We start from the raw sequence: 22,605 nt of genomic DNA on the forward strand, positions 1-22,605 counted from the left end.
GAGCTATGTATATAATTGATAATAGTGAACTTTCAAAGCCCACATGAGATTTTCGAGGATATCTAAGAGCAACCATTTTGTGAAAATAGTTTTGGATTTATGTGAAAAAATTATGACTGCAAAAGCTCAAAACTCATTATTTTAGTTATTTAAAATTTGCTTTAAAAGCACAAAGGAACGAACCTATACAAACATATGCACATTCATGAATCAGAAAGATCACTTACGGTCACTTCATTCATGCTCAGAAGCAGAGGGCTAGGTGGCAAGGTACCAAGGCGAAATTTGAAACCATCTTCTAAAGTCATTCCCCAAAACTGGCTATAGTTCTGTGCTGTCCATCTGCCTTACAAATAAAGGAAAAAGAAAAATGCATATAGGTTATATGATAACACTTTCGTACATTGTCATATATATTTCTGATATTATTCAGCAACAAATCTCACAAGGTGGGAACGCTTGCTATAGGCTAGCTTTCTTTATATAATTATATATTATTGATTAATAATCAAGGCTGTGAGGCGCCGTTCCTAAGTTAAGTTCATTTCCATTATTTTACTGACTCACATAAGAATCATAATGTGGACTAAATGTGGGCTAAAACACATGAAATCTTCACATACTCTAAGGAGATTAAGTGGTAATAATGCCAATATATGCAGTTTCCTTTAAATGCCATTGAAAGCATTATAGAAAGATGATTGACTATACAGCAATGTAGTTACAAATTAAATAGAGTAACCTATTTTCTTTATAATTTAGATTTGAAGAGAAGTTGATCAGGAAAAAAAAGCAACCATGACAAATTGAGAACAAAATAATTATACTTTAAGAAAATGACAACAGTGCTAATTAATTAAATATTAAAATATCCTTTCTTATATTAAATGAGTTAGTTTGTGTTAAATGCTCATTAATCTTGGTTATCAATAATAATAAAATGTAAAATTAGGTAACAAAAAGTGCATATTTTTCTAGAGACATATTTTGCATTCTTACATAGGAAAGGGAACTTTGATTTCAAAATTTAATATTAAAATTTGAAGATAAAAATTTCTTAAGAGATGATTGTAAATGAAAATGGAAAAAGATAAAAATAATTTAATCAATGCTTTTTTGAATTATCTACATCTTGAGGGCAGTATATCTTCAATACTTAAGTCAAATCTAAACTTTATCCCCTTATAATAATGCAATAGACTCTTAAATCCGATTGAAATTCCACTCAATTTTCAATAATTTGCTTAGTGAGTTAACATTTTTCTTTTGTAAAATCTGTTCATAAAATTTTAGCAACTTTCAGCTATAATTTAAAGTGCAATCTCTATTACCTAAAGAATTTCAATAAGCAAACCTCGGAATATATTAGATAACGTAGTATAATTCAAGAGACTAATGAGAGTTTTCTAGGGCAAAATTGTGACATCAGTAAAGTATGTTTTTGTTTGCTTATGCTGGTTGTTTTCAAACAGAAGCCAGAGACATAGATCATTTAATCAGGCACTTAATTTGGAAGGCAGGAGTGAGAATTTTTTAAAAAGTAAAAGAAGTTAGAATAAGAAATAGTAGAGTTTATTGCAATGGTACAGTAAGTACTATTCTTCTCTCTCTTCCATTCTGTGTGTGTGTGTGTGTGTGTGTGTATACTGTATAATGAAGAATGCATCAGGCGGTGCCTGTGGCTCAGTTGGTAGGGTGCCGGCCCCATATACCGAGGGTGACGGGTTCAAACCCGGCCCCAGCCAAACTGCAACCAAAAAATAGCCGGGCATTGTGGCGGGCGCCTGTGGTCCCAGCTACTTGGGAGGCTGAGGCAAGAGTATCGCTTAAGCCCAGGAGTTGGAGGTCCTGCTGTGAGCTGTGTGATGCCATGGCACTCTACCGAGGGCCATAAAGTGAGACTCTGTCTCTACAAAAAAAAAAAAAAAAAAAAGAATGTATGTTTTACTGCGACTTACACTCAAAAAAGTAGGAAAGACACCGTGATCCTTGACCTAGACTTATAATTTCCCTTTAATTCAATTAAGCATTCAATGAACTTTCTGAATTTATCCTGTTCTCTGATAAACACTGGAAACATAGCTGCGAATAAATTTATCTACACCCAAGAAGTTCATACCCTAACAAAGACTAAAAAAAGAAATGGCTTTAATGTGTGTTCTTTATTAGCAGTAGGTAAAAATACGATCAGATTCAACGTTACTCTGCTTGAAGGAGTTGGTACTTATATATATATATATATATATATATTTATGTAAGTGTCTTATATATATGTGTGTATATATATGTGTCTATATATGTGTGTGTATATATATGTCTATACATGTGTATATATATATATATAGAGAGAGAGAGAGAGAGAGAAAGTGAATTTAGGAGACACACATAGGTCAACGGGCAGGGCGCTGGCCACATACACTGAGGTTGGCAGGTTCGAAACTGGCCTGGGCCAACTAAAACAACAATAACAACAGCAACAAAAAAATAGCTGGGTATTGTGGTGGGCACCTGTAGTCCCAGCTACTTAGGAGGCTAAGGCAAGAGAATCACTTGAACCCAAGAGTTTGAGGTTGCTATGAGTTGAGTTGTGACGCCACAGCAGACTACCCAAGGAGACAGCTTGAGACTGTCTCAAAAAAAAAAAAAAAGTGAATTTAGTGTTCACTCTGGAAGGATCAGAATAAGGTTGGCAGCTAGATGTGAAAAGAAGAGAAGAGAGCATTTATTCTAAACAAAAATAACTTGAAAAAAGCATGTGTGTTTGAAATTGGGTGGAACATTTTGAATATAGCAAGTAAGTTGTATGCTTAAACTATGAGAGGGGACACAGACAGAGGGGCTGAAGAGGGTGTAAAACGGGAGTTAGTAAAGGAACATTTGGGATAGGGAGTTATTTATGCTAAGGAGGGATAATTACATTCCATAAGCAATAGAGTACCATTGATGATCTTTGAAAATAGACAAAGAAGGTCGTTTCGAACTAAGCTTGATAGAGAGATATACTAGAATATAGTCTAGAAGTGAGACTAATAAATATCTGAGAGAAACTTTGAGTGTGGGAATCAGGAACACCTGGTGACTGAAAGTAACAAGGAAGGAAAAAAACTAAACTAACTTCCAATTTTCTGGCTTAGGTTGGCCAGAAGGAGGGAGATGCCAATAAACAAAGTTTGGTGGACGTTAATCCTTTCAGTTTGGATTGTGCTGAGTCTGAGAAAGCAGGGAGATGTCAAGGCAAACTTATCAAGTAGACTAGATTTTGAGTTTATAAGAAAACTTAAGTAAAAATATGTTAGATTAAAAAGGGCCACAAATTACTTGCAGTACTTTTCATCCAGAAGTCTATTTCTCTAACCTTTGAATGTGGACTGGCCCCGAACTTGCTTTGTCCAATAGAAAGCAGTCTCAGGAGAGGACTTTTGCAGCTTCCACTTGTGAACTGTTGGAACTACGGCCACGAGAAGAAGCCCAGGCTAGCCTGCTGGAGAAGCATGGCCTAACCACAACTAGCGCCATCCACCAGACATGGGAATTAGGCCAGGCCACACAATTCAGCCTCAGGGGATGCTCCAGATCTCCATAAACACAATCATGATCCCAGAAGACACTGCTAAAAATAGCCTCAGCTGAGTCCATTCTAAATTGCTGATTCAAACAAATGAAAACTGTGCTTTTAGACTGCTAAATCCTGAAATGGTTTGTGGCACAGCAGCAGATACTGAAGCAGCTGGGAGCAGCAGGGAGATACAGTATGCAGCTCCCTTGGTCCCACTACTTTGCTTATGAGCACTTGGGTCACTAATTGGGCATTTATATTCTGCCCTGTCATTGAAAATCCTTTTATAAAGGTATGCCATGTTGGCTCCTCAATGAGATGGTGAATTCCTCTAAGACAGAAATTATTTATTTGTAACCCCAGCAACTCCACAAATGGAAACCATGTTTTACTTGTATCGATTGGCTGCATTGAAAAATAATATGCTTCAGTAAGCCCTGAAGTACATTATGTAGAATGGAGAAAGACTTGAATCTAAAATACTGTCAAGATGTAGGAAAGAGAGACTTTTAAAGCGAAGATTGTATATTTCTATGTAGGCTATTTTTTAAAAGCACTTAACAGATATTGAATGATATAATATTATCTTATGAAAACTATTAGAGTATCATGAAGATACTCTTGCAAATTCAAGGATTTTCTCTCTTCCCCCCATAAATATAGTTTTATTTATTTTCTTCATTGCTTTTTCCTTTTATTCGACTTTTTTTTTTGATCTGTGTATGTTTCCTTTTCCTCCAATTACACTTCACTTTCTATTTATTTAGTCATGCAATGTTTTAATGTTTGCTACTAAAATGCAAAGCTCATGCTCTTAACTAGGCCTAGAGTAAGCTCAAAATAAACCAGCAATGGAAAGAAGCTTCTTCCTGTAGCATTTCTAACACCTTCCGTGCTTTTGGTGCACTCCCTTAGCACGCTGCTTTAGACTGCGTTTGCTCATGTATTCTGTGACAGTGCTTACTGTTTCTTGGAAATGTGTGCTAATTAGGTCCAACATTTGAATCCTTTTAGGAAGCTCATTCAGATAATTTCTCAAAATGACACATACTCTCCTGTTCTTTGAGTGATTTAAATATCATTTAGCCACAGAAAATTATAACTGATTTTTTTTCTAGAAATCCATAAAATTTCATCAAATTATCACCGAAAATATTAACTACATACACACTCACAGAGTAAGAGAGAGGTATTGAAAATAGCTTAAGAGTAGTAAGTCAACAAATGCGATTTCCTATATTTTATGACTTCCAAGAAAATAGTTTGGGTACATTGAAATTCAGTGTCTTCATTGTGCTGGGAAACATAACATCTATTTGTGGAAGGAAATGATAATTCTATTTCTAAAAATCACATCTCAAGATTATTTTACTTTTTGTGTCACTTAATAATAGATCTTCTTAAGTGAAGTCTCTTGCAGAATGTAGAAGATGTTATCAAGGGTATACAGAGATGTGATAAAGGAAAGTGAAGAAGCCCTGAGGCAGATACCAGCCAGTCTATGAATCTTTCTTTCAGTTCTATAAAGAAAGCCAGTGTCTGGTACCTACATCCTAATTCCTTTAGGTAAGCTGAGATGCCACCTAATTGACGAATCTGTAGAAGAGCATCAAACAGTTATTTCCAGTGTTTAAGTGTCAGTCATCACTACCTTCAAGTTGATTAGCAAAGTAAAGTGGCTCAACTATGAATAAAATTGCTGAACATAAGTCATGTCAGTGAAGTTGTCCAGATTAACTTGTTACATGGGGGATCATGAAGACACCTCCTTATAATGTCAAATTCCACCAAGGGTACCTAAGCACGTGGCTGGCTTGCTCAGGACAGCCACAGAAGGTGAGATGGTTAGCAAAAAAAAAAATCAATTTTGCCAACTTCCTAATTTTGCCTAAATACTTATCCAAAGTAAAACTCCCTCTGCTCTCTTTAACACCATTATGTTGCTCTTTCCTAGATGATTTGTGACTGTGTTCTAAACTTCTTTTTTATTTGTGCATTTTAATTTTAAATTACTTAATGTTTACCTTTGCATTCCAGTTTTACACATCTCCTTTCTTATATCTCTCCCACTCTTTCTTTTTAAATAATGAACATTTTTAGATAGTCAATAGATTGTTTGAACACCAAGGAATAAATTTGTGTGCCAAGAAGCATTTAGAGCAAGACTTCTCTCACCCATAGTCTCCTTTATTGACATTTTCAATTAATTCTGGACGAACAAGGCATATGTGCTGGGAACATTTCCACTGCTGTCCGGAGCACGTGCTGCAAAGATACAACAATGAAAAAGTGCTCTGGCCTTTATGAAGTATGTTTCAAAATTAGCAGTAAGAGTTGCACATGGTTAAGGCATAAAACACAATTTTTTAAATCAGTGTTAGTCGGATGGCTATTTGATTCTTGGCAAAAGTGCCCATAAAACATACATTAGCTACCACTGAACATGCTTTTATCGTCTGTCCCAGGCAATTAATAAATGAGATGATCAGACATCCGCTGAAATTTGAAAACATAAGACAATTTGAAAAGCAGGTTCATTTACTTATATTTGGAAATTTTCTGCAGGCTAATCTTTTTAAAGTAGCAGATTTTTATACATTGTTATTGTGCTCAAAAAAACACAAGTTTGCCTACAGTATATTAGACTGCTTATAATTAAGAGGTATATTTTATGCAGGCCTGTTGCATGATGTAGTTTCATTATCAAGAACATCAAACTCAAGCATTAAAGGATGTATTCATGATTAAATTTTCAATATTCATTAAAATTAAATGTGGTTGTAAAAAGTTACAAATAGGTGATGTTTTACGACATATGATTCTGCTTATATGTGTTACATTGTATATTTGTGTGTTTTGTTTCACAAATATTCCTTTTATTGGAAGAAAACATACATAGACATAACACAGTTAAGTGCCACCTAAATTCCTTACCAGGAATTGCAGTTTTCTTTAATGACTGATCCTTCTTCATGATGTTGACCATCTCTGAAGCAACCTGTTGACATAACATATGAATGAATGAAGATTCTAAATTGAATATTTAAGTCCATTAACATGACAAGTAATCTAAAATTTTGGTTAGCTTTTCAAATATACAAAAGCGTTGAGTGCCAATATGATAGAAATCTACATCTGGTAGGAGTCAAGGTTCACATACTGAATTCTGGAAGTGTTCCATAAGCTTTTAACTTTAAACTGCCTATTACGTTCCAACAGAGAAGATTTGAAGCACCAAGACTGGATTGCCAAGGAATTAATCACTCAAAAATAATTAATATTCTAAATAGATAAACAATATAATAGTATTTGAATCAATTTGTGGCATTTCACATTAAAAAAATTAATCAAGTCTCATAAATGATAATAATTAATTGGATATGACTAGAACAAGTAGCCTAGAGCTTTGAACCAAAAGACCAAGACACATCATTGAATTTACTTTACAGAGATAAAGTCTATTTTTTTCTTCAATATGTGGATCAGGAGAAAAATTCATGAAATCAATAAGCCATTATTTGTCTTCCAAATCCAAATGTTATAGCCATTTATTTGTCTTCCAAATCCAAATGTTTCTGAACTACTAACTGAAAGTAGTTGTTAACTGGTTTGCCCAGATTATATAAATTACTCATAAGAGAGGAATGGGGCATCATCAGATGAATGGCATCAGTAAGATATTGTGAAAATAGGACATTGGTTATGAATTAAATCCCCTTCGAAAATGCAACCTGTCACATTTAAAATTAACACTGAATTAGCAAAGGGGACTCTACTTTGTCTCATGAAACTTTTTTTGACAGAACATGTAATTGATATATCATATCAATGACCTTGACTTAAACAAAATGAATTCTAATTCTTTATTCATAAAACTATAAGGGAAAATACATGTTTAGAAAGTATTCCAAGGGAGCCATTGTAACTTCTAGCCACAAGGTCATAAAAGCCACTTAAAAAATTTTCCATTATTTGATTTTCAAAAAAAAAAAATGTTTCATAGGAAACATTTCCCAACTGCCCCTCCCCCACATGTACTATGTTTCACAGTTTAATTTTTTTATTTTATGAATTTAGTTTTGATGTGTTTACATTTATTCATTCCTTTCCCATCGATTTTCGACATTCTGCAATCAGAGGGCAAGAGAAGGAAATCCCACTATCTCCTGACCTCAGGCTTCCTAATGCAGTGAGCCCTGGAGAAGGGGAAGATTTCACTTTCAATCAAATTTAGAGATATAATTTTTACATAAACTAGATGCTTTTAATAACTGAATTGACAATATGTTTGTAACTCAGAGAAGCTCTAGGAGGTTTTATTAACTAGGAGTAGCAAAAAAACTTACACAACTTATCCAAGTTTTCATGTAAAGGAAAGGAAAGTGTTTTGCTGACAATTCTTATAATGAGAGTGGGGTTTAAAAACAAGAAGCGGATTTTTAATCATCCCTCAGGAATGGTGAATATTCAACATCTAAATTACATGGATAAAGAAAACAGAAATGACCCAGGTCCTAAAGGAAACAGACACCCCTTTCTCTAACTTGTAGACCAACTGATAATTTTAAAGTCTAGAGAATGTCATTACTAGGCTACTCCCAATCATTATCACGATTATCTCAGGTTAACCAAATCTTCACTTCTTGGTCATCTTTCCCTAATATCAAGTCAGAGTTAACTATGAGACTCCATGTTCACTTTATTCAACCTCACTGGAGAATTGTTCTCTTGAGCAAAAGCCACATCGGTTACATCTGACCATGGTTGAAGCGCTAAAACAGTAAAGCATCAGCTTCGATAAAAACTGAGATGCATTCACTTACTCCTTTGCTGCCCTCCTTTCCAACTCCAGCGTTGGAGTTCCCCAATCTCCACATGGCATTTAGAGATCTTTTAAAATACGTATCATGCCACTTCCTACCTAACATCTTAAAGTTATTTCCTATCAAATTTAGAATGAAATCAAACTTATTATCTGACCTACAAGGCCTTACCCCACATGCCTCCTCTCCTAATCTCTGCATCACTCCTGCTGAGCCAGCTGGGATGGAGATTCCCAGAAAAATAAAGGAATAGCATAATGGGAGGGAAGTGAGAAAGAAATGGATAGATATAATTTGGGGGTGAGATGAATGCGATGATTTCCTTATGGATTGAAGCTAGGGGATGAGGAAACAGGGGAATCAAGGATGCGTCATTAAGGCTTTGGCTTGAGCAATAGATGGGCGATGAAGCTATCAAAGAAATAAGAAACAGGCTTTGTCAAAAAGTCAAGAGTTCTGCTTTGCATAATGTAGACTCAGACTAAATCCAGGCTAGACATGCTAATAGTGATGTCAAGCAGACAGTAGCTTATGGAAGATAAGAGTTAAGTCAAGGGCAGGGCATGAATTTGGGGATACCAATGTATGTACTGTATATATTTTTTAAAACCAAAAACTGATGAAAAGTCATTCAGAGAGAGTGAATGTAGGTAAGAGAAAGTGATCCAAGACTCAGCTCAGCTGACAGACATTCAGAAAAGACAACCCAGAAGAACTGGTTTGTGAAGAAGCAGGGAATTCAGGAGTGGATGCTGTCAGGAAAAGCAGGGTAGGAAGGTATTTCATACACACAAGACGATCAGCTGTGGACAATATTGCCGATAGGCCAAGGATAAGAAAGCAGATATCTGAATACTGCAGATATCTGAATACTGCATTTGGTAATGTGGGTGTGGCCAGTGACCATGCTCAGAGATCTCATTGAAGTAGCAGAGAGTGACATCCTGTAAGGAATGGGTTGATGGGAGACACGGAAATAAGAAAGCAAATTTTTTCTTTCAGATATTTTACCATTAAAAGGAGGAAGAAAATGGAATGTTTACTGGTTAAGGACATGAAGTTAAAGGAGGCCCTTTCTAAAGTTGGGAGACAAAAACACATTTTGTAAAGTTAAGTCAGGGAGAAAAAAAGTGATGCCGAGAGAGAGAGAGAGAGAGAATTGTAAGGATAAAGATTTTGAGACTATAGGAGAAGATGGGATTCAGAGCTCAAGAGGAGGAGTCTATTCAATGTTAGCATAACCCTTAGAGAGGTAATCCAAAAACTATGCTAGTACAGATATGGGAGGACTCTTGCCTGGTAGCTTACTTTTTCAGTAAAATATATCTGAAGCACGTCAGAGTTAAGTTAGTAAATTGGTTACACAATTACTATTAATATTACTATTGGTTACAATTAGTAGCATGTTGACCAAAATAAAATAAAAACAAATAATAAAACAAAAATTCATTACTACTGAAATTAAGGGAGTTTTGCAACTTTAACAACCTTTAATGCGGAATTAGCCAAATCATATATTTAGAGAGTGAAATAGTTGGTCTCTTCGACTGAGAAAAAAAATGATGATATAATATCTGTAATTTATTTTAAAATACTTCACCAGGGTATGTTATAAATGTCTGTGTTGGCCTGAACTTTGCCGTAGTAAAGACAGTCACTTGCTCTAATCAGGAATCGTGCCCCAGGGGTGGTCAGAAGCATTCATTCTGAAAGGCCAGACTTCAGGGCGGCTGCTACAAGTGCTTCCTTTATCCATATTTTGATCGACACTAGAGTACTAGTATAATAAATGTCAGAATTGGGCTTTCATTTGTTAAATCAGTGGCTTGTTAATCAGCATAATGGAAATAAGTTATCAGCTGTCATTGGTTAAATTAATAGCATTTAATTAGTGTTTAGCTAAAATATTTCAAAGTCACTCTTGTCCAGTTTAAATGTCTCTTAAGGTCAGAAACCTGTACTCTTAGGCCTCATATCCTAGGACTGATCTTTGTCCTCTGTCCTTTGTCCAGCCAACTGGGTAGGAAGATTTGTCATTGCCCGATGCCCACTGTAAGGGTAGCAGAATCCTACCTCGGTCATATTATCATATGTGCCTCCAATAAATTTTTCACACAGTGTAGATGCAGGAACATGTCAAAGCTTACAGAGGTTGAATGAATTAGTTTGTGTCAGATTTTTGCAACTGTCAGTATGTGTGGCAGAGTTTAGACTCCTACTTATTTTCATTATTATATGGTTAAGGAGGTTGTGAAAGAGTAAATAATCCTTATCCAGATCAGATGTGTCAGTGGCTTACATACATTTTTTACCAATGCAAACATATTGTACATAATCAAATTAGCCCAAGTCTGCTCACAACAGATGGTATACTAGACTGTTTCCTTAATATCTGCTACACCAAAAGATTATGTCTAGAAAATACACCCTGGCTCTATTTCAAATTCTGTTTTAGATTTTTGGTATCTGACATTTGAAATCCTCCAATTACTGGACATTACCCAGATATAGGTTAAAAAAACACACGCAAAGGAAGAAATTGACCAATATATTCTCTTTCTAATTAATTGTAAAGGGACATATTTTTTAATCCTTAGGATAAAGTGTGTAGTTTTAAGTCATTGATTTAAAGACACAGTCAAGTGGGTAGAGGGAAGGGGATTGGTGGGATTACACCAGTGGTGCATCTTACAAGGGTATATGTGAAACTTGGTAAATGGTCTGTGAAGCTAGTGAATGATGCCCCATGATCATATCAATGTACACAGCTATGATTTAATAAAAAAAAGAAAAAAAATAAAGACACAGTCTAAAGAACTAGATGATTCCATGTAATTAGATCACTGAAAAATATCTAATTGATCAGTGAATAAAAAAATATAGCATCTCAAAGTTGCTTTATACATGCAAAAATAGTACAAATAAAATGCCACTGATTTTTATTTTCATTAATTGTCCACAATTTTAACACTGCATAGCATTCTTCTTTTTAAGCAGCTACTTTCAAAAGCAATATAAAAACAAAAGAAAAAATTATCTTTGTGAAAGTAATTACAGTCTAATGTGAACTTTTTGCTACTAAATAAAATGATTAATTGCTTCTCTCCATAATGAAGTGAGTAAAAAATATATCTGAAACCTAAGTTCTACCTAAAAATGTGACCTCAAATTACAGTCTTAACAACATTCTACAGTTCTCAAGCAAAACTGAGTATTGAAGAAGTAGCAACTCCTTTTGTGAAGAGGCTTATTTCTTAATAAGGAAAGCACAAATGCATTTTAGCACATTAAAAACACCATAGCTCAATACAATGATATTAAGACTCATGCTAATATTAAATTGATAACAATAACATTCATCAAAAGGCAGATGTGTAGTCACTGGTTTTCGATTATTCTACATTCTTCATTTGTGTCAGAGAATGTTGATTGTTACCAGTATCATTTCCTACTTTTTTTTTTTTGTAGTAGAACCCAATTCATAGCTAAAACATCACTACATAGCTAAGCAAAACAAATTTTGGTGCTCAAGCTCTCTTGACCATTGGCATGGCCATGTAACTGTTCTGGCCAGAGATGTGCACTTCTGTGCTCTAGAATGTCTCCTTACTATCCAGGCACCATATCTTCCCTTTCTCATTTCATTGAGTGGGTCTTCAATATGATTTTGAGGGCATGTAGAGCTAAATTGAATCCTGAATAAAAGGCTGTGTGCTAGCAATGGTGGAGTACAAAGCTAGATGGAACCTGGTCTCTAATGACCCAGCAAATCCAGGCAAAATATCGTATGTGTTAAAAAATATGTACATTAATTAGGGTTGTCTCCAATCTTATGCAGTCTTCTCTGGTACAGAGTATTTATTAAATAGGTATTAATTATTTTAATGTACTCAACTTTCCCATTCAGAATGTGGGGTTATGGTACTGGCCACACTGAATTCACAGGTGGCATATTGCTTACATGCAATTGTTTCTACTTTTTTCACATACCTAAGTCTTCTTATTCACATAGATCATAAGTTTCTAGAGTCCTAGAACTTTATAATACTTTTTTCATATCACTCTCAATGCTTACCACATGATGCATATATAACACACTTTAAATATTATCAATTACTTTTGTTAAGCTGCCAACTTCTAAAAGAAGGTACGAATTGCTTGTTGAAACTATGGATAAACAATAATACTTTATAAATATCTTTTAAAACTACTTGATGTAGGAAAAAGTATGGTTTTGAGAATATTTTTATTCTTTCAAATGGTATGGGAATAAAATTAATATTTAATTTAACAAAGAATTTGAAAACATAGCTAGGCGATTTGATCTAAATTCAACCAGCATTTATTTACTAAGCAACTTCCTCTTCATGGCACAGTAATTTTTTATCCAATAAATAAACTACCATATTTAATCCCAAGAAGCTTTCTATATAATTGATATAAAATCATTCTCCTTTTTTTTTTTTTTTTGAGATACAGTCTCACTATGTTGCCCTTGGTAGAGTGCCGTGGCGTCACAGCACTCACAGCAACCTCAAACACTTGGGCTCAAGCAATTCTCTTGCCTTAGTCTCCCAAGCAGCTGGGACTACAGGTGTCTGCCACAATGCCTGGCTATTTTGTTGTTGTTGTTGTTGCTGCAGTTGTCATTGTGGATAAGCAGGCCTAAGCTGGGTTTTAACCTGTAAGCCCTGGTACATGTGGCTGGTGCCATAACCACTGTGTACAGGCGCCGGGCCCATTCTCCTATTAAACAAGGTGAAATGAAAGAATGAATAAGTTAATACCTAAAGGCACTTGGCACAATTGTTGGCTCCAATCTTAGCTAGTAGAAGAAGACACAGTAGGTTAAGTAAGCCAATGAAAAGCATGCTACTCTTAGTAGATTTAACTTGGGCTGTAGTTAGGTTATAGCTTTCATGTGAAAGTGTGAGGGTCTATAAATTGGTTTCATAGTAGGGCTGAGAAAATTGGATACCTTTTCTTCCATTCTTGAGATACTTTGCTAGGAAGAATATGTTCCAGCTCCATTTATGTAAACATGAAAGAGGTAAAGTCTCCATTTTTTTTAAGGCTGCTTAATATTCCATGGTGTACATAGTTAACCAGTTTGATGAAAGTATTTCAAATTGTATATAAAACCAGCACATTGTACCCCATAATTGCATTAATGTACACAGCTATGATTTAATAAAAAAAAAAAAAAGAAAGAAAGAAAAGCATGCTACTCAGGGAATGCTATAGAGACGTCTACTGGTTAAGTATCTGTCATGTGCAAGGTTCTCTAAAAGGTGAATTTCCCTTGACTTCAGGGCCCAACCTTGTTAGAAACTATGCCCCCATCAGGGGTATGATCTCTAACTGATCCTGGACCCAGGACTCTATGACGCCCTATGTATTATCCTCCTGTTGTCAGTATATATTATCAGCATGTTATTTAACTTCACCAGTTCTTTAATGATCATACTTACATTTTAACAGAAATCATCTTTTTTCAAACCCAAAGTAAATACAACAGTGAGTGGCTTAGGGTCTCCAGGGGCAGTTGCGTGATTTGTGTATAACAAGAAGGAGCTCTGCTGACAGAAGCTACAGCCAGACTGACCTCCAGCAAAACAAGAGAGAACTGTCGCAGGGAGAAAAATAGCAAGAGATGGGGCATATGACAAAATGGAAAATACAAGTGTTACCAAAAGGTGACATCCCAAATTTACCTCCAATTGATGGTTCTCATGTAAGACCCACGAGCCCAGGATTGCCAGATCTTTCAAGAGTAGCTTAGCAAAATAACTAAGAAAATGCTACGAAAGCTATGTTAACTAGTGTGATGAAAATGTGTCAAACGGTCTATGAACCAAGTGTATGGTGCCCCATGATCATACTAATGTACGCAGCTATGATTTAAAAAAAATAAATTAATTAATTAATAAATTTTAAAAAAAGAGTAGCTAAAAACTGAACTTTTAAATGAAAATGTCTCAATTTTAGATGTTTCCAATTCTTACTAATGCTATTTCCTACTGGTTTTATTTTTTTCTATGTGGATCATCACATTGTCTGCAAATAAAGATTTTATCTCTTTTCTTCAAAATGTTTCATTTAGATTTTTTTCTTTTAAAACCTTAACAAGGACCTCCTTGTTAAATAGTAGCAAATATAATAGACATCCAAGTGTTGTATAATTTGTGTTTGTACAGAAAATTTGTTATATATATTCCACCCTCCTCCCACAACTTAACTGTGATTTTCATGGACTCAAGAGCTTGTCTTTTTTCTCTTCTCCTCTGTGGCCCCAGCACTAAGCACAAGGCCTGGCACAGCAGAGCTACTCAAGGAATAATTTTTGATGAATGACTAGATCTCTCATTTCTACAATAGTATCTGCCACTTTGTAGGATAAATAAATATTTTCTGAGCTATTTATTGGTAAAATGAAAAGGCCTGGGATAAATAGCCATTCTATGGAAAATTTTAAAATAATACATATGTGTTTGAAAGAAACACTTTCTTGATTTTACAGAGAAGATGGCATTAAGAAGGAGAGCAATGGCATCTAGATTTTTGAATGAGATACAGATTTTGAAATAAAGATTCTCAGTTCCTAGTTCATCTTAAATTCTCCTCTAACTGTAATTTCTGGTCCTCATCACCCATTTCCAGTAGTGTGACAAGCCACTGATTAACCCTGAATTTCTGCTGAGGAGGTTCAATAAAATTGGGGACAGAAAAATATAAGTCTCATCGAAGTGTATTTGCAGGGTTTTGTTTTGTTGTTTTTATTCTAGAGCTTGGTCATATTAATTGCTCAAAATCAGTAGCCATCCTCCTATAATTAGACCAATATTATAAATACACCCCTCTCCTTATGTCATATTTAAACACTCAACCTTAGAGTTTTCAAATATTCTATAGGAAACTCTCCTTTCCTCTTGATTATTTTAATATCCCCAAACTGTCAAAACAAACAAAAAATAGACATGAAGGATCTATTTGGTATTGCTTAGGCAGGAAGGGTAATGGACTTTATTTTGCTTTTGTCTTAGTTTTAATGACATTGCTATACCAATGAGTCTAATACTGTAAATAAACAGTAAATAGTAAAATAAATCTTCAGATGAGCAGGCTTTTAATTTCTTGAGATTCTCTTAAGAGGTTATACTCAAAAAAGGCTTGAGCGTTCAGATGTGAATATATTTGGAAGGAAGGAAGGAAGGGAGGGAGGGAAGAAATGGAAAAGAGAAGGAAAAGAGAAGAAGAAGAGGTAGGAAAAGAGAAAGGAAAGGGAGAGAGGGAGGAAAGAAGAGAAGGAGGGAGGGAGGGAAGGAAAAGGAAGACGGAGTTAAGTAATTCTTGTATAAGCTGAATGGAGAGTGCAAAGCAAAATCCAGACCAGTAATCAGGGCTTATCAGATCAGAACTTTCCCGAAGGTACTGACATGACACAGGCACCTTGCATCCAAACCAAAGCACTTTAGTAGTCCAAAAATTTATCTTAGCAATAACAATACTTATTTTCATTTCATTGAAAGAAGGGAAAAAAGAAAGAAGAAAAATAGAAAGTTTGTCATATTTTATTATGAAATAAGGTAACGCATAAATACTTTCCCCAAGCCTACCTTCTGGATACCAAGACGGTGTGTGAGAAGGCCATTCTTTCTCTTCACGGCAAAAGGACTTGTAATCAGGACAGCAATCAGCATTTTCTCTTTCACAGAATTTATCACAGTAACACAATGCATTCGCCTCATAGAACTGAGTGACACAGCTATCATCTCTGTCTTCACAACAGCCAAAATTTCTACAGTATTGCCCTTGGAAAATGGCTCTTTTGAATCGAGTACCTTCCAACATGGTGTGATTTCTAGCAAAATAAGCTTCTAAGTCAACTTTTCTTTGAGATAAATACTGCTCCATCCAAATTTCTGTCGTAAAATAAGAGAAGATTAAGATCTTATATCCAGTCCACATTCTCTGTATGTTGGGTACAGTTTCCACTTTCTGCTATATCCAACACCCTTAGCCTTGGAGGCTCCTCCTGGGAGCTTGAATTCTAATCATCAAGACACCTTAGCCTGAACCCTGAAACTGATTCTTTACTTGAACTGAGTATATTTCTTGGGTTAAACATTAATCAAGAATTTCAAAGTTTGCTCAAGATAAGTGTTAGAAATAGACTACTATTGTTCCTTCACAGTTAAAAATTGATAATATTTCATATAATGTAAAAATTCTGTATGATCCTCAAAATACCACATAAAAGCTTATACATAAAGATACATTGAATATTGCCTATCCCTTAAAAAGTTTATATTCTTAAATCAAAAGCCTCCCTGGGATATACATGGCCCAAATTATGGTTGTAATAACCACTGGCAAGGTGCAAGAAATTTAAAAGTCAAAAACATAATGATTCATTTCACCTACTTGCACTGCAGCTAAAATCCGAGTTCTCATGAGGCTGCCTCCTAGGATCTGTCGTATCACTAACAGTTGCTCTAAATCATGCCCAGTCACACACTGGCTTGATTTCCCATCTGTACTCCATTTACCTACCAGAAGCATTTTGATTTCAAAACTTAGTGGAGCCTCATTCAGCTAGAAATTCCCTGAGGGTGACCTTAGTTCTCTCCACCTGATTCCCTTACTTAGCATCAATGTGGAAACCTTCAATGGGAAAGCAGTTTATAGTCAAGAAAAGTCAACACATGGTACTAATGAGCAGTGTGGTGAGGGAGTTGTAAAGGAAACTCAAAGGTCAAGATGTCTTAGAGTTTCTGTAGAGCTGTGCATTTACAGCAGGTTTGCCTTACTGAATTTATTCATTAACTACAATAACTCCCTTTGGATTAAGGGTAAGTAAGCAGCAGACGATGAATCAGCAAGAGCAGCTTGGAAGACTAATGGAAAAGCCCTGTCTTGGCAATCAGAAACCTGAACTCTTGTCCCCAAGCTACTGTTTAATTGGCTCTATGACTTTGAGTTCACCATTTACTTCTCTGGTCCTCAGTTATTTTTCTATAAAAATGAGGGTCTTCCTCTCCAAGGCTATTTCATAATTCCAACCCTTCAACTTGTTCCCTGACCTTGCCCCATAATCTATTCAACTCACATCTTTATCTCCATTGTATCACATTCTTAATTCTTACAGCATCTTCCTCTCAGGCTATAAACCAGTGTTAGTCTTTCTCCTTTTTAAATTCTACATCCTCTTTGTTTCACTATTCGTAATCCCCTTGTCTCTTCAGTCCAACACCTGCTAAAGGTGAAATCAAAATGCACTTTGAAATCAAAATGCTTCTGGTAGGTAAATGGAGTACAGATGGGAAATCAATCACCTTCACTTCTTTGCTATCTGGAGTCACTAAACTACTGTCTGCATTAACACCTACTTATCCCAATGACCTCCTAACATCCAATTCCCATGGACTATGTCCAGCCTTATCATACATGCATATTCTCCAGCATTCAAAGAGGGTACATCTTAAGCGAGTGCACCAAAACATAAAGAGAGGGAAGGAAGACATAAAGAGAAAGAGCAACAGAGAGAGAAGAAGGAGAAAATGGAAACTATGTGAGGTGGTGGGTATGTTCATGAGCTTGATCATGGTGATTATTGTACTGTGTATATGTACATCAAAACACCAAGTTGTATTCCTTAAATATACACAATTACTATTTGTCGAGTATACTTCAATAAAGCTAGGGGATGAGAAAGAGAACAGAAGTATGAGTTAGATTAGTGGAATTCAAATCCTAGTTCTACCTCTGGGTAGCAGTATGCCTTTGAGAAAGTGGCTTACTGTCTCTGCACTTCAATTTTCTTATCTGTAAAATTTAGATAATAATATTTATTACCACATTAGATGAGTGGAAATTTACATGACATAATGACACAAAGAACTTAGCATATCTCATGTACTAAATATAAATATTAGTTATCATTAATAAATATAACCCCCCACCTAAAAACTTCCTCCTTTGTCTGCTATGCTTTTAGTCTCTCTTCATTCTTGTTCCAGTCTGAACAATGTCCCTAATTTATCTGCTTACTCTTGGAGTCACTTTCTTCCTTTCCCAGTCAGTGACTATTTGAAATATGCTTTCACTAACCTTTGCAACTCTTCTCTGGGCCCAGTCCTCAGACATCATCTTACCTCAAACTTCTAAACCTCAATCAACTTAAAAGCCATGGGCTACAAGACCCTACCCAAGGACCTCCAACCTTGCTATCTCATTGACCTTAATTTATATCATTTTACCCAGAGATTATATTGGTACAGTCATCTGACAAAGTTTCTTGCCATTCCTCAGACATGCCAGGAACACTCCTGTCTTAGCACCTTCCCACGTGCTGTCCCATCTGCTTGAAACATCCTTTCCCAGATATTCACATGACTTCATCTCTTTCTAGTCTTTTTTTTTTTTTAAATGACACCTCAGAGAGATCTTTCTCACACTCCCTACCTAAAGTAAAATTTTTTCCTCTGCCCCAGCACTCCTCATTTTCATTCTCTCTATTTAGTTATGACTAAAATACTGTAATTGTATTCATTGGCCTTATGTGTTTTCTGCATTTCCCTTCTAGAATATAAGCTCTACAAGATCAGAAAAGTTTTTCTCTTCTTTTCATTGTTTAATCTCCAGCTTCTAGAAGAGTTTATGAGCTGGAGATAAAACATAGTAGGCATTTAGTATATACTTATTCAACAAATGAGTCAATCCTGCAATTTTCATTTACCTCTCTACATTTTCTACTGAGTCCTACTGGAGATGATTTGCTACACCATGGAATTTTGGATTGTTTTGGTCTTAGTCGATCTCTTAAATGCACTCATATTTCTTTGTCTTTCCTTTCCCTTAGTCACTATTATACATAAATCTCCTTGATTTTATAATTTACTCCCTCACTTTCTAGAAATAACCTTCTAGAAATGTCAATCCCACAATTTCCTGTCATCAAACGCACAAATGTACTTACACTGGCAGCCATCTTTTCATCTTCCTTCTAGACTCAGAATATAAGGTCTCATTTCATTTCATAAATTCTCTCATTTATTGTTTTTAGTTTGCCACAATTTATTTTATTATCTTTCCCTTGTAGTTCCCATACATCTTAAACCTCTGTCTCATCCAATTCCTTTAATCTGTTAGTAGGACTGAAGCACAGTCACCCAACCCCCTATATTCCCCCCATCCTTAACATCTTGGTACAAGATGCCTGGAACTTCAACTACATGGAGTATTTACTGGCCAGTAAATCCTTCCCCTCTCCCACCCATGGCATAACAAGCCAGAGTGTTGAAGAATTAACACCTTCCCTTGACCCAGAAGCAGCCTTTATTTTATTTATACTTAATTGATAATTCAAAACTGTGTAATTTATGGCATACAACTTAGTATTTCAAAATATGTATGCATTGTAGGATGGTTAAATGAAGCTAACCAAAGTATGCATTACCCCACATTTTCATTTTTTTCTTTTAGACTTTCTTAAAAGTAGACTTAAAATCTACTCCATTAACAGTTTTCAAGGATATGATATAGTTGTCCCCCGGTGAGTATGTAGAATTGGTTCTAGGACTTCTGCAGATACCAAAACCTGTGGTTGTCTAAGCCCCTTATATAAAATGGTATGGTATTTTGTGTATATGTACATCAAAACACCAAGCTGTATGCCTTAAACATACATAATTACTATTTGTCGAGTATACTTCAGTAAAGCTAGGGGATGAGAAAGAGAACAGAAGTATGAGTTAGATTAATGGAATTCAAATCCTAGTTCTACCTCTGGCTAGCAGTATGTCTTTGAGAAAGTGGATTACTGTCTCTACACTTCAATTTTCTTACCTGTAAAATTTAGACAATACCTAATACAATGTAAATGTTACACAAATTGCTATAATACTGTATTATTATTTGTTTTGTTGTTGTATTTTTATTTTTATTGGTTTTCTTTTCTCTTTTTAAATCTCAGATTAATATGTGGGTATAAACGATTAGGTTACATTGTTTGCGTTTGTAAGGTAAAGTCCACTTTGTAGTTGAGACCTTCACCCAGGAGGTGTGCTACATGAAAATTAAGTCACCATAAGGAGGTGGTCCATGTAGGGAAGTGATCAACTATGGAGGTTCTACTTTATTTGAACTAGAACTCTTAGAGAGATATTGGGTTTTATTTTCTATAATGACTGTACTAATTTACATTCCCAACGACAGTATAAAGTTTACTTTTATCCAAATCCTTACCAACACTTGTTATCTTTTGTCCTTTTGATAATAGCCACTCTAACAATAGAGAGGTGATATTTCATTATGGTTTTAATTTGAATTTCCTTGATGACTAATGTTGAACTTTTTCATGTACTCGTTGACTACTTGGATGTCATATTTGGGGGGGTTATTTTGATGTTTAGTTTTGTTTTGAGGACTGCCCATTGAAGTCTATTGCCTATGTTTTAATACGGTTGTTTTCTTGCTATTGAGTTCATTGTTGGAGAGGTTTTTAAAAAAAAAATGTATTTTGGATATTAACTCCTTATCAGATGTATGGTTTGTAAATATATTCTCCAATGAACCTGTTGTCTCTTCACTGTTAATTGTTTTCTTTGCTATGCAGAAACTTTCTAGTTCGATATAATTTTATTTGTTTATTTTTGCTTTGGGGGGTCGTATCCAAAGTGGAAGTAGCCTTTAAATAGTATCTAAGGAGATTACATATAAGAACTTCCCTCCCTCTATCCTTATATGTGCTATCTTTGATACCCCCATCAACATCGCCCATATACTGAGGTCAGAATGAGAACACTATAGTGAGAGGGATTGACCTGGGTATTCCTGCTGATGTGTTTACAGCACATGGCTAAATATAGCATTTTATCTGTGTCTGCTAAATATATCTACTGATATACACAAAAGCTTTTAAAAATTCCTACAAAAATACTTCACATTGGAAGTGACATATTTGACACACATTTTACTACTAATGTACTTCTTTCAATTAGTGGTTCTTAATAGGTGATGACCCTTCCCTTCAGAATAAGTTTAGTATGTCTGGAGATAGTCTTATTGGGGAGATGCTACTGGCAGCTAGCAGGTAAAGGATAGAGATGTTGCTAAACATCCTGGAATGCACACTATGGAGCTCACAACAGAGAATTAGCTAGCCAAAAATGGCAATAATAATTCATTGTAGATAAACCTTAATTAAGGCAAAAAAATTATTTCAAGAAAGGAACTAACAAGAAATCAGAAAAATTATCATGCTTATTTGCAATTTGGATTTACCTAAAGATTCATCAGATGTATTCCCAACAAGTGCTGCTTTGAGATATTAACTAATGATAGCAGTACATATATACTAGGAGTGCCACCCTCAAAAAATTTGGGTACAGCGCACATATGACTAGAAAGGTTAGAGTTCATCATGTCACACCCTCCTCCAGTTTGAGTAATCTCCTTAAATGAGATACATTTCAGATGAGAAGAAAGGTGCTGCACTCCCTCTTCCTATGATTACTTTTAGTACATCCTCTGCTCAAAGAACAATGGAGGAAGTTGGCAGCAATCCTGATTAGACCTTGGGAAGAATGAAGTTGATCCAATTACCTCACCCAAATAAGATTTTAGCTGGATGCTATGAAACCAGACAGTGGAGATTGTAGTTTACATTTTACATGTTTACAATTGGCACTTTCCAGGTATATTTAAATATGAAAAATATAAACTGGAAAGAGGTAATATCATATTCTACCAAAACCACTTTACCTGCTCTGTGGTTTTGTTGGGACATGCCATAGTTCCTTTTTCAAAGTAGTGCAAAGTGTTGAGAGAGCAAGAGAGAGAGGGCAAGACCAGGAAGCTCTTGCTGAAAATAATTGATCAGGTTGGCTTATATACTGTCAGTAAAGATTTGATATTTTGAATTATAGAGTCAGCAATAATTTTGTTTGGTAGTAAGGATTCTTTGGTAAGATAACGTAAGTAATACAAGTTCACTTTTGGGAATTGGGGCTTGTCCTTCTCTTTTTGACAAGAGATCTAGGATGATATTACAAGTTGATAAGAAGGACCATTGCGGTGGCAAGGAATGGGCAGGGATAGACTGGCTGAGAACCCAGTGCTTTTTCCTCACACATTGGTTACCTTTTTGAGTGAGTTAATTCAAATTTTAGAATAAGGAATTTCAATGAGACAGAAAGGAAATGTTCTGACTTGAATTAAGCTACA

General features: G+C 35.4%; 1 protein-coding gene across 3 annotated transcripts in view; it reads right to left on the minus strand.

Moving 5' to 3' along the window:
* TINAG (tubulointerstitial nephritis antigen) overlaps positions 1-17,040 on the minus strand; it is a 90,468-nt gene extending 73,428 nt beyond the window's left edge. Inside the window, exons 1-5 of one of the 3 annotated variants that reach the window (XM_053603681.1) lie at positions 16,933-17,040; positions 15,996-16,301; positions 6,491-6,554; positions 5,732-5,821; positions 228-342 (exon numbers count right to left, since the gene is read on the minus strand). In XM_053603681.1, the coding sequence (XP_053459656.1) occupies positions 228-342; positions 5,732-5,821; positions 6,491-6,554; positions 15,996-16,293 (567 nt within the window). In that variant the 5' untranslated portion in view covers positions 16,294-16,301; positions 16,933-17,040. The other 2 variants (XM_053603682.1, XM_053603680.1) reach the window with 2 other exon arrangements.
* Between the last annotated feature and the right edge of the window lie 5,565 nt (positions 17,041-22,605).

Source organism: Nycticebus coucang, chromosome 9, assembly GCF_027406575.1.
Source record: "Nycticebus coucang isolate mNycCou1 chromosome 9, mNycCou1.pri, whole genome shotgun sequence".
NCBI lineage: Eukaryota > Metazoa > Chordata > Mammalia > Primates > Lorisidae > Nycticebus > Nycticebus coucang.